The sequence below is a fragment of the Fulmarus glacialis genome, unplaced genomic scaffold, assembly GCF_000690835.1.
Source record: "Fulmarus glacialis isolate BGI_N327 unplaced genomic scaffold, ASM69083v1 scaffold1196, whole genome shotgun sequence".
Classification (NCBI taxonomy): domain Eukaryota; kingdom Metazoa; phylum Chordata; class Aves; order Procellariiformes; family Procellariidae; genus Fulmarus; species Fulmarus glacialis.
In genome coordinates this window covers 60,012-71,857 of record NW_009217262.1, presented here as the reverse complement: position 1 = coordinate 71,857, position 11,846 = coordinate 60,012, and the positions used below count along the sequence as shown (strand labels likewise).

Below are 11,846 nucleotides of genomic sequence, written 5' to 3'. Positions count from 1 at the left end.
GTGATTTATTGCAAAAGCGTGGTTGCTCTCATTTCTTCTGGGGTAACCAGTCTAACGCTAGTCTTCTCTCTACAGGCGTCATTAACAGTTATACCGAATAAAGGGGCCGGACTGATAAAGTGTGATTTGATCTCAGTGCTCATATAATTCCATTCTCCATACTGTCTCTGATCTTCCAAAGTACTGTCAGTTCTCTCTGTGGATTCTTTCATTGTGAAATTCAAGTGGGTATTTAACTTTTTTTTTTTTGTTGTTGTTGTTCTTGTGAAGGAGAGATTTTTATACTGTGTCTAAAATAATAGATAAGTGGATACATAAAATAATGAAGTGGCCTGATAGGGAGTTACCCATTAATTTACAATCATGGTCTTTTTTTAAACTAACTTTTATGAACAGTCAGAATGGAGAGATACTGGAATTCTGAAGAAAGTCCGAAACAGGACTTCTTTCACTAGAGAAACAAAGTGGCAGCATAAAATGAGCAAGTGGCAATTGCTGTCCTGAAACAGAAATGACCACCCTGAGTACTTGCTTCTGAGACCTGTTGAGAAGGTAGCATGTGCTCACAGTGCTGGTGCACGGTTGTTTAGAAAAGCATTTTAATCTTGCATGTCAACTGCAGGCAAACGTGCACATGTTGATCTGTAAGTGCTGTATATTCATCCTTGTACCATCACCCTAATACTGCTCTAGGAGTCAGAGACCCTCAGAGTCCGGACGTGCGGAGAGTTTTGAATTTCTGAATGCTGGCTGAGATCTAGCAAGGGTCTTGAGCATCTGCAGTGGGGACAGAGGCAAAGCGTTGGTGCCTTAAGGCTAATATGTAGTCTAAAAAACTGGACTGAAGCTACTGCTTAATGCCTAAACTGTTAAGTGCCACATATGCCTATAGCTCGTGGACTTTGTGTGCCCTTAACTTAGTACATGCTCAGTACAACAGAGGTGCTCGGTGCACTGTGGATTTCCAGCTGTGGCTGCCAAACAAGTTGCGCCTCTGGCTGAGCCCCTCGGGGTCTTGGTGCAAGAGGCCTTCCAGCAATTTACTTGTTATGTGTAAACAGGACCAAGAGCCACACAAAACACAGTTGCAAAAAACCCCACTTTTCTAGTTTGGTTGAAGGCAGCAGGGCAGCATGTGCTGCTTTGTGACAGCAGTAGCCTCTGCCTGAGAGCACTCTCCGAGAAGTAATTCTCTGTTCAGTGTGAGCAGAGTCAGGCTGCAGGGCTCCCCTCGGGGAACCGACCCTGGCACCAGCCGCAGCCCTTCCAGCTGCAGGCGTGTACGGCCGGGGGAAGGTGGCTGAGCTCAGTCCCTGGTAGCCCAGTCCTTACAGCGTTTAGCTGAATCAAAGGAAAGGAGCCCTGGGTTTTTGTCTCTGCTCGCAATGATCTTGAAGCATTTTAGCCATTGAAGGTTTCACCTGGAAACCGATCAGTTGGAGGCAAAAGTCTGCTCTGCTGCTGACTCCGTTCTTTTTTAAATCTTTGCCTTTGCCCAAGGGGAGAGAGAAAATGGTTAAAAGCTATTTCACAGGCAACTACACTGGGATAAACTCTCACAGAAAAGGCAAGGAGGGGAGAGGGGGAGTAAAGCCAGAGTTTACCCTCTCTGAGTGTGTTCTGCTAGGACTTTGAGTGGTTTTGACCATGAAATCAGCATTGTACCGCTGAGTAACCCCATGTGCACATGCGTGTTGATTTCGCTCAGTTTTCAAGCTGAAAAGATCACACGCCCCCTGACCATCAGCTCTACAAATTCGGCCTCCTTCTGCTCGTGCCAGATGGAGTCCTTCCCCTTTGGGCATAATCACCTGTAAGTGCAGCTTTTCTCAGCTGCTGTTTGCTCCGCCTGTCCAGCCCTAGCCCTGTCAGTTCATGCCCCTGAACGTGCCCCCTGGAGCAGCTGTGCTTCTTACTGTGGGATGGGGGGGGCTGCAGCACGCGGTTAGCCAGCACCTCACACCCCAAAGGGCTGCAGAGCGTTTGCAGGGCATAAGCCCTGACTTCAGCACCCCTTTCCTGAAGGGTAAGAATGAGATCGCGTTTTGTCTCACCAGGAACTGACTAGAAGAGAGGTGGGAGAGAGAACAAACTGTGCAAATCAATGATGGGGTTCCTGGCGGAGCTCCTGCTCAGCTCCCAGGCTTATGGGGACAGCAGGCTTAGTCCTGAACTGACACCCACCCTCCTGAGCAGTTTTGCTTGGATGCAGGCTTTGCAGTACAAACTGCGTTCTGGTTCCCAGCTGAAGTGCTAGAGAAAGTCTCTCGGTCCCAGTGAGACCTGAAAGAAAAGCCTGGTTAAGCACCATGATGTTGCAGTACAAGTGTCGTAACTAATTTTATTGTAGTAAAGCTTTGGTTTGTAGCCAAATGCTTCTGCCAGTCCTTGATGCCTTGATGTCCATGAAAGCAAACAGTTTGTGGCCAGTCCTGTTCCTGGTGTCCAGTTAGTCTCCCCTGCATTTCCACTCAGAAGTGATAGGATATGGGCAGATATTCTCAGATGAAAATATGCGAGTTTTTCTCTCTCAATTTTAATGCTAAGTATGGCAAAACTGCACAGCAGAACAATCTTGGCACCTTCCTGTTTCTATGAGAAGACAAATGCTTGTGCTTCCTTCCCTTAGCTCTTGAGCTGAGCTACACAGAGAAACCTCTATATACCTATTAAAGTACTGAGTGACAGAGGCCATAAAATAGTCAAATTAACCTTATTTTGTTGAAAAATCCAAAAGCTGGATAAAAGAAGGGCTAATGCTGCACAATCATCGTATCCCCAGAGCACGCAATAAAACTTGGTATTTCATCCAAGCAGGGAGAGCATTGGCATCCAAAACAACTGAGAAGCCCTGGGACCACGGGCATTAATGCTGGACCGGGTGCTATTAAATTATCCTGTACAGCAAATTTGATCCAAATTTAATATGCTCTTACTAATGCAATTACATATCCACACAATACAGATTTAACGCTGACCTTATACTTTTATATTGGCTTATGCAGAAGAAGAGAAGATACCCACTCCAGCTTGAACACTCCCGGTGCAGTTACTGTGTTGAACTGTTTAAAGAATTTGAATGAGTGAATTTCTCCAGTAGCAGTGCTCTGTGTTATGAGCAGTGATGCTTCTGATGTATCAGTAGCAGTGGAATAGCCAAGATCATAAAACTGCAGCATATGTGAAGTGGAGGCTTTTCAACTGCTTTAAATTCCCCCGCACTCTAAATACAAGTTTGCAAAGTCACTGCTTTATAAGGACCTGTGATCATTCCGCACAGGAAAAGAAAGAAGGCAATGACCTTTTCCAGCTGGAGCCCTGGAAGTGCCTTTAATTAGTTTTACAGAAAACCAGTTCAGAGTAATTTAAAGTTTTTGGCTGCAGGGCTGCTTTTTTGGAAGCACTCGCTGATTTGATTGCTCTGAAGCAAGCGATGAGTTTGGACAAAGAGATGTTTGGGAAAATACTAAACTATGTTTGCAAACAGTTAAATATTTGAGTCCCTGTTTTGCTGTCACAGTCCAAACAGTGGCTTTGAGGTTTGGTGATAAGTCAGTATAGAAAGAACAGAGTTTAGAGTTGGGAGGTTTTTGTGCATTGTCAAGACAGGCACACAACTGCAGTTACAAAAGAGAAACCCAAGAACCAGGTGTTGGTTGTTATTATTATTGGGAAGGCTACAGTTTGCATGAAACAAAAGCAAGCTTGGTGCCTGCGAATGGATAATAATCTTAGAACCGGGATGCTACCCCAGAGCCCAGCATATGCTGTGTGTATCCTTTCTGGCATCCCTCCGTGGTTTTCCCAGGGGGCTGCTGGAATTCCCAAGGTTGGGGTGTGCCTGAGCTTTGGCAGTTTCATCTCAGGATCCACTTGCTGGAAGAAGTGTTCAAAGCTGTGTTCAACTGTGGTGTTAAATATGGCCTAGAAATGCACTTTGCCCTTCTAGTCCTGGTGCTGTGCATGGAAATTCCTTTGAGTCCTGCAATTGGAACAGAAAAGTGGGGTGCGTGATAAAATTTACGTGTTACAACGCGCCAAGCCTCTTCCTTGAAGAGCAGTTTCATCTAGAACAGAGGGTTCACTGCAGCTGCTTGGCAGTGTTCGCCTTTGCGGCTGAAAGCGCTGGTTTTTGTTAAGGCAAACCCAGCTCTGTGCCGTCCCTGCGCCCCTCCTGCAGGGATGGGAGTGGGAGGGACGCTTTGGCATGCAAGCTAGTTCGCTGCTGAGGGGTGCAGTTGGCTTAACAGCTGCAATAACTTCTCTCCCTGACTTTTTACCCTGTGTGTCACTAAATTACACAGAGTAACAAAAATGGGCTGAGAAGAGATGACTACTTCTGTTGGGTTTTGTTAGCTTATTGCATGAATTTAATGGTAGCGACGGTGTGATTTTCCCTCACATGCCTGTCTGGACAGTTAGTCAGTCTTGTTTGTTGTGGATCTTCTGTGTAGCAGCTGGGGAAGAGAAAGTTTAAGACAGGAAAATGTAAGAGTGAAGAAATACTATTGGGTAGTGGAAATAATACTTGGAGCTCGTCTTAATGCTCTTTTGAAGAACTGGATTTCAAGTGAATGTCCCTTTAATTTAAGGCTGCTAATAACGCCAGGAGCGGATATTTGCCACGGTGTTGACTGTGATTTAGCTGTACTCTTGCTGGCTCCGACAGGGGAAAGCATCTCTGAGTATTAATTGTAAGTAAAAATGAAATTATTCTGTTGTCAGGCTGAGGAGGGTCAGAGTCTGCTCTGCAAGCAGAGCCTGATTTAAAAGGGGACCTGCACTGCCTTGTCTTCACTGGTCTGCTGAAATCCTTTTTCTGATCAAAATAGGAATCTCACTGGAAAAAGAGAGGGTCAGAGAAATACTTTAAAGCTCAGTGGTTGAGAGCTGAGAGATGTGGGACCTCCTGTACTCCTGCTGATATCAAGGGGGATTGCCATGGTGCTGTAGAAACCTTGGGGTCAGCTGTGGAGCTGTTGTGCTGCCCAGAGAGGTGAAGTGCTGGGGAGCTCAGCTCAGAGGCTGGAAAAAATAAAAAGCAAAACTGTAATTGTATATGGTCAGGGAAATAAACCAAAAATATAAGAATGGCTGACCTGTAGAGCGGTTTGGGCTTTTTTCCCCCCTTTCTCTCCCTTCTGTCCCTCCCCTACAGTGGTCCCTTTCTCTCTACAGAGCGGTAGAGGGTCTCCGGACTGTGGTACGGTATTTTTAGGACCGTGCTTCTTAGCCCCCTTTGCGCCGTGCACAGCTCGCCCCGTATCACATGACAGCACAGGGAGCCCTGGGCAGAGCGGCTGCCAAGCCCTGCTTGGTGCTTCCTCAGCGCAGCTGTACAATGCAGCGCCAGCCGAACCAGAGGTAAAGGTCTTGGGTGCAGAACAGGGGAAGCTGTGCTAGAACTCGGGAAAGGAGGAGGGAGTGTGGTTCTTAGTTTGGGAGCTTCGATGTTCAACTGAGGGTCAAAAACTGGGAGCTGCTTCAAAAATAAGCCTTGGAGTGGGAGCCAGGTGCCTGCTGTCTGTCTCAGCCAGGTTAGGCCATGTCCTGGTAGGTGAACACCCACGAGAGGAGGGCCTCAGCTGTGGTCCTCCATCCTCAGTGCTCAAACCACTAGGCTATTGTATAGAAAGTGCATTTACATTCTTTACTGTGGACTTTCCAACAGGAAAAAGAGACTTCTGTTGTGTTTCAAAAGGGTGGTTTTGGGTTTCTGCAAAAGTGGGTTCCTACTAGTTCACCGGGTGGTGATGGGACTTCAGTTCAGCTCCAGAGCTCATGTCTCCTGGGCGGATAGAAAGCAGTTAGCAGCCAGGCTGGGCAGCCCCGGGAGCCCCAGTCCCTTCCTAAGACACGCACTCAGTCGTTTGCTCAGGGAGCCTGGAGAGAGGCAGGTGAACAGCCTGGCGGGAGAAGCCTCCTCCTTGTTAGCGTTCCCCTTGGCGAGCGCTGCCCCGTGGAGCACGGGGTGAGGCAGGGAGCAGCTTGGCTTCATGTGCTGTGCTTTATGACAACATTCTGTGCACGGCCATGAGACTGACTGTTAGTCCTGGAAGGACTCACGTTCCAGTCCGGCAGATAGAAGGGGAGAAAAGGTGCAGGAATGAGGTCATTAAAGACCTATCTCTATGAACTAGGCAGTGACAGCTGAAAACCTTATCACCCAGGGGCTATTTTAAAAACAAGCATGTCTTGCAAATAGACTGAGCTTAGAATGTTAGTTAGCTCGTGGGGAATTTTTAATAAGCAAGAATGCCAGTTATCATGAAATAGTCTATATCCCACCCAAATTAGCCAAACTATTTAATTTTTTTTTTTGTCCCTGAGCTATCTTTTTATAATTGACAAGTTGTTCTGCACTTGAATTTGGAGAACTGGTTTGTGGGGGGAAGCAAGTCTATTTGCCTTGTCTTGGGAGGCCATCTGTCAAGTGAGATGCCTTGTGACTTTTTTTTTTGAGGGAGATAATTAACAAGAAAATAGCCCTTAAGAAAAAGGAAATAGCTAAAAATGGCATAGTATCAGTGAGCCATTTTGGTTTTGAACCGTTCATTTAAGTGTAGTTTTGTTTTATTGAAGCTGGATAACACAGTCACTGATGGACTCCATGGCCCAGTTCCAGAAGGGGGAGCCTTGGCCTGCCTGAAGGCATAGGAATTTTTCCATCGATTCCAGCAGCATCAGGATTTGACTCAAAGTCAATACAGTCCTGATGTATGAAAAATTTATTGCTGGATTTTTGCCCTGAGAAAGGATGGAGAATGAGCTGGCATTTGAAGATTTGGCTGGTTGAAATATCAAGAATAAACTGGTTCTTTGTCCTATCGCTTTGCCATGTAAGATTCTGCTGGTAGAAATCAGGTGGTACTTACACTTATGGGTAGATTACTCTGAGTGTCATTAGGAGGCTTTGGAATGGGTGCAAGAGTAGCAACGAGGTAGGAGAGCACTCCTGAATACTCTTGTTCCCATGAGTGAAAGCATTAGAGCAGCATTTCTCATTCTTGAAGGAAGGACCATCTAATTTATTTTGGGGTGGGGGGGAAAGGAGTGAGGAGAGAGAGAGGGAGGGAGGGTGGGTGTTAAAACCATCCCTAGACTATTTTGGCCACAGTAGCTTTCACTCACAAGAACAAAGACCATGATAAATTTGACGTTTCCAAGTGTTCCTCATTACTCTTCTGTATTTCTCCCATTGTGCTCACTTGCACGCCTGGAAAGACTTGTGCCTAGCTTGGTTTAGTTTTCTGCAAATTTGTGGAATCTCATCCAATTCGAGCTGCAAGTGAGCACGAGCTGAGATCACTGCAACAGGACACAGCAAGTAGGCTGCTAGGACAATGTGATGCCATGCTCCATTGCATGCACGTTGTTTAATTCTTATGATCTGACATCAGGACAACCTGCATTTGTCTTTATTGCTGTAGACAACTGAAGGAAGAGGAGATACAGCTCTAACCCCTGGTGGGAAGGAAGAGGAGAGAAATTGATGCACAGGAGTGTTCCAAACAGAGTAAGTTCAGATACTCTCTCCACTCCCTCTCTTGAAATAGAGGTAGCATCCCTGACGTCCCCCAGACTTCAAACTATCCTGAATGATTTCTGTAGTTGATTTCTGATTTGTAGGATGTTTTTAAGCAATTTATTTGAGCTCTGTGGCTGTGACCCTAAACTTGCCAGGTTAGATAGTCGTGATTCTGGGAACTAAGGCCTGAGAGCAAGTTGTTTGTGTTTTTTGTTGTTGTTGTTGGGTGTTTGGTTTTTTTTTTTTTAATTCTCATCAATTATTTGCAAGTATTTGCTGCTTCTGGGAATTCAGTTCCCTGAAATACAACATAAAGTTCAAAGACAATAATACCAGCCAAAGCATTGTCACTTAAATTAAGATGGAGAACTGTGGAAATCTGGTTTTGGTTTTCTTTAGGCATAAGAGTTGGAGTAGGTGAATAGAGCTTTAGTGGTCAGAAGAAGAATGTCGGACAGAAAGATGGTCTTACCCTTCACACATGGTACAGACTGAGAGCCAAGCCCCACTCTGTTACTTTTCCAATCAGTTAGACAAAGCAAAATGCTGGTTTTGAGCCTGGTCTGGACTCTCTAATGTCTTTCCTGGTAAGAGTTCTGTTCAGCCAAAAATACCATCCTAATCTATAAGATCATCTTGGGTTTTATGGTTTTCTAGTCTACTACTTAACATAATCCAATTTATAATCTGGTTTTTTTTGTAACAGAAATCAGTAATTAATCTTGTTTAGAACAAGTTATATGCTCTGTTGTTAAAGACCAATGAGTGGTCTCATCTATGGACTTTAAAAAGCCTTCATAATTTGCACAAGCCAATATTCATCTTATCTAGACAGAAAGATATGTCTTCATCAGTGCAACTCTTCAGAGATCAGAAGTACCACGAGCTGAAAGGGCAGTGCATCCAGCAGAGACAGCTCTTCGAAGATCCTGAGTTTCCAGCCTCAGATGAGTCCCTCTTCTATCAATCAGCGCCACCAAGGAAAGTTGAATGGAAGCGCCCAAAGGTAATTGATGCTCTCCTTGTGAGAAGATGCTGTTTGTATTGGTCCACTCCTACTGTCTTCTCTGTGCTAAAACACAGTTATGTGAGTATATTCTCCCTCCCTTTTTCCATTCATTTCCTGTCATTGTGTGATTCAGACAGCAGCTCCTCTGTGTCACACTGCTGTCCAAAATGAAAGTCATGCCTTACTGTAAAAAGACAAAAAGGAAGCCTTCTGTGCAGCATAATCATGCTTTTTACTGTTGATGGCTCTCTAATAACAAACAGCAGTATGAGGTGACTCCAGCCATAGTGATGTTTAAATGAGCCCTCTATTTAATTAAGAATACCAGTAATTAATTAAGAATACCAGTAATAGATCAGTCAATACAGGAATATATTCTGTGAATAAATTCTTCATTTCCTGGGTCAGTTTGTGGATATGTGCCTGTCTGCATTGCTGTGTTGACAGAAGCATTTCAGCAAGGTGTTGAGATTCTTAATTGAAGTTTCTTTTCAATACCTGTCACTTCTGAGGGCTTGGTGTGTACGCACAGCAATTGCAATATAAAATCTGAGCTTTAGCTATCCAATCTAGTGCCCCCCGCAAGTTATCTCTTTTTTTTTTTAAAGTTAGATATAAGCCTTGCAAAAAACACTACAGAAAATTAGATTTTATTAACTGAATAGATAGCATCTTCCTGCTGGAATACTGGAAACAACTCAAATAATAATGTAGGATTATTGTTCATTATTATAGCTCTGCATGTTTTCAGAGTAACTTTTGCCTTATTAAAATGTATGGGGAAAAGAAATCTCACAGTAGCAAGGGGAAGTTTCTCCAATCTCAGATAGCTGGCTAGTTCATTTATATGTATAAACTAATGATTTGTAATTTTTCTTGGAGGAGAGAATAGGAAAGAGAAGAGCCACAGTCTGCCCAGCAAGGGGTCTATCTGAGACAGCAAACAGCGAGGCACCATTGGTGGAGTGGTCTTGTTACACTGAAAAAATGCTTGTATATTTCTAACTGCCACCAATGGAATAAATTGAGAGCCCTTATTATAGCACATACCCATTTTCTGGTCAAAGCAAATGGATTCATTTCTGTTCCACGGGGAACTAACTTGTGCTTCCAGAATCAGTTGGTTTGCTTGCTACGTAGTGCCAAAAATAAGAGGAAACCATGTGTGTATAGCTGGCTGCCAGGTTACCTTTTGTATTAACTATACTGGAACCACAAAGCCCAGCTGCATGTGGGTCTTTAACAGCTTTGAATGACTTCTGCAATATAAGGCAGGACGCTCACAAGCTAGTCCCAGGGAATACTCAACTACACAGATGTGTAGCTGATGCAGAGGAGAGAAGGTGAGTTCCTAAGAGGTGTCTAAGCAAACCTTTGTTCTCTAGTGAACTTAATACCCACTTCCTCGGCTTTGTTTCAGAGAGGTTCTGGTGGAATGTTAGCAACAAGTTTTACCCAGAGGAATGGAGAGTTTTCCTTTATTGATTGATACTGTCTCTGGTCTCTGCATGATGATGCTGAAGTTACTGTGGATTTTGACTTTGGCTTCTATAAAACCTCGATTACACACCAGTGATTTCATATTCAAAATGAACAGCTATTGTTTGTACACAACCAATAATGCTTATGTCTATTTGCCACTTTTACTGCATCTTAACAGGAAAACAAATATGTCATTCGCTTCTAATTGTGACTAATGTACTAGACATTTCAAATTGTTAATATTACTTATATTTGGGGTCTGTTAATTGGTTTGCTCTAAGGTTTTATGCTTCACATATCTTGTATTTATAAAGTAGTTCACGGCCATAAGCATATTAATTCAGAAGAACACAGAATCATTCCCAACTTTGACAATGTGGCTTTCCATCAGAGAGTGTAATCTGTTCTCATACTCTGACAAGTGTAATGAAGAAGACAGCGGAAGCCTCTAGCCAGATGCACACAGTGGTTTTGCCCTTAGGCATGATGAATTTGTCCTTTACTTCACCACGTCCACTTTTGGGATTAGGGTTAATCTTCTGGAAGCACAAACTTGGGTGTCTTTTCCTAGAAAACATGATGCCAATGACAATGTGATCTACTTCATATGCAGCTGGTACTGTTTCCTGTCCTCTGTGATGGGGGTTAACAGATGAGACTGACCAAGGCTGCACTGTATTTGCCAGGATGGCGTTAGTCTGTGGTGGGTTTTTTTTTTTTCTTCTTTTTTTTTTTTCCTGGTGGTATTCATTTCTCACAGCAGCTTCAATATTGAAATTTTAGTGAGCAGAGCAAGGGTTGCTTTCCTGCTTCTCATTTTAGTTTTCCAAGGAAGACATGAGACTCAAGAACGGGGAGAATGAATTTGGAAAAAAGTGTGGGCATTCCAAAGTCTTTGGGTTTATTTTTATTTCTCTGGTGTTTTCCTGTTTATTGAGTCTTTCATCCCATCCTAAAAGGGGAAATACCATGCAACCAGTCACAGCGAGGTCAGGGAAAGCCTTTGTGCTTCCGAAGAGATATGAAATAACAGCTAGAATCTAAGAGATGTGAAGTAAGCACTAGACTCTAGACAAGGATGCCATTTTAGGCCATTCTTTTGTGTGTGTGTGTGTGTGTGTTCATTTAAGGTGTTGATCAGTGGTACGAAGTCTAGTTGAAGGCCAGTAACTAGCATTGTACCCCAGGGGTCAATACTGAGTCCAATCCTGTTCAACATCTTCATTAATGATCTGGATGATGATGGAGGGGCATTGGACTAGATGACCTCCAAAGGTGCCTTTCAACCTCAATCATTCTGTGATTATGTGTGCTATTCTAAAGCTGTGCCTTCCTTGCTCTCCTTCCTTGCTCTCCTTCCTTGCTCTCCTTCCTTGCTCTCCTTCCTTGCTCCAAGATAGAGCAGCTCTTGCGGCCCATGTGGGGCTACTCCTACAGATTTGTGGAGAATAGCTGGAGTATCCCAGTCTTGCCCTTTTTGATGCCTAGGAGATGGTGGAAGCTGTCTTTGTTCTCATGGTGAGCCTGTTAGAAGACCTTGAGGGAGAGGGGGTTGTCTCTGTGCGGCAGAGCAGAGATGAGGATCTACTTCCCAACGTTTGTTCATGGGTTATCTCCCCCCTGCCATATGGAACTATATTGTACTCTGAGTTAACTGGCTGAATGCTTAATTGTTCTTTTGGAGTGACAGGCTTTCCAGGGTGTTTCCTTTTTTGGAGAGGGAAATGGCCTTGCAGTATGAGCATAAGGCGAAGGCCAGAACTGTCATCTACTGAGACAGATTCTGAGCAGGCCACTTAGTCATCTTGCCTCACCAACTCACCCAGA

General features: G+C 44.1%; 1 protein-coding gene across 1 annotated transcript in view; it reads left to right on the top strand.

Annotated features, from left to right (window-relative positions):
* The first annotated feature begins 8,369 nt into the window (after nt 1-8,369).
* The window catches only part of LOC104078081 (calpain-5-like), a 58,849-nt gene continuing 55,372 nt past the window's right edge, over nt 8,370-11,846 (top strand). Inside the window, exon 1 of the mRNA XM_009579590.1 lies at nt 8,370-8,534. Within this exon, the coding sequence (XP_009577885.1) occupies nt 8,370-8,534 (165 nt within the window). The remainder of the gene's footprint in view (nt 8,535-11,846) is intronic.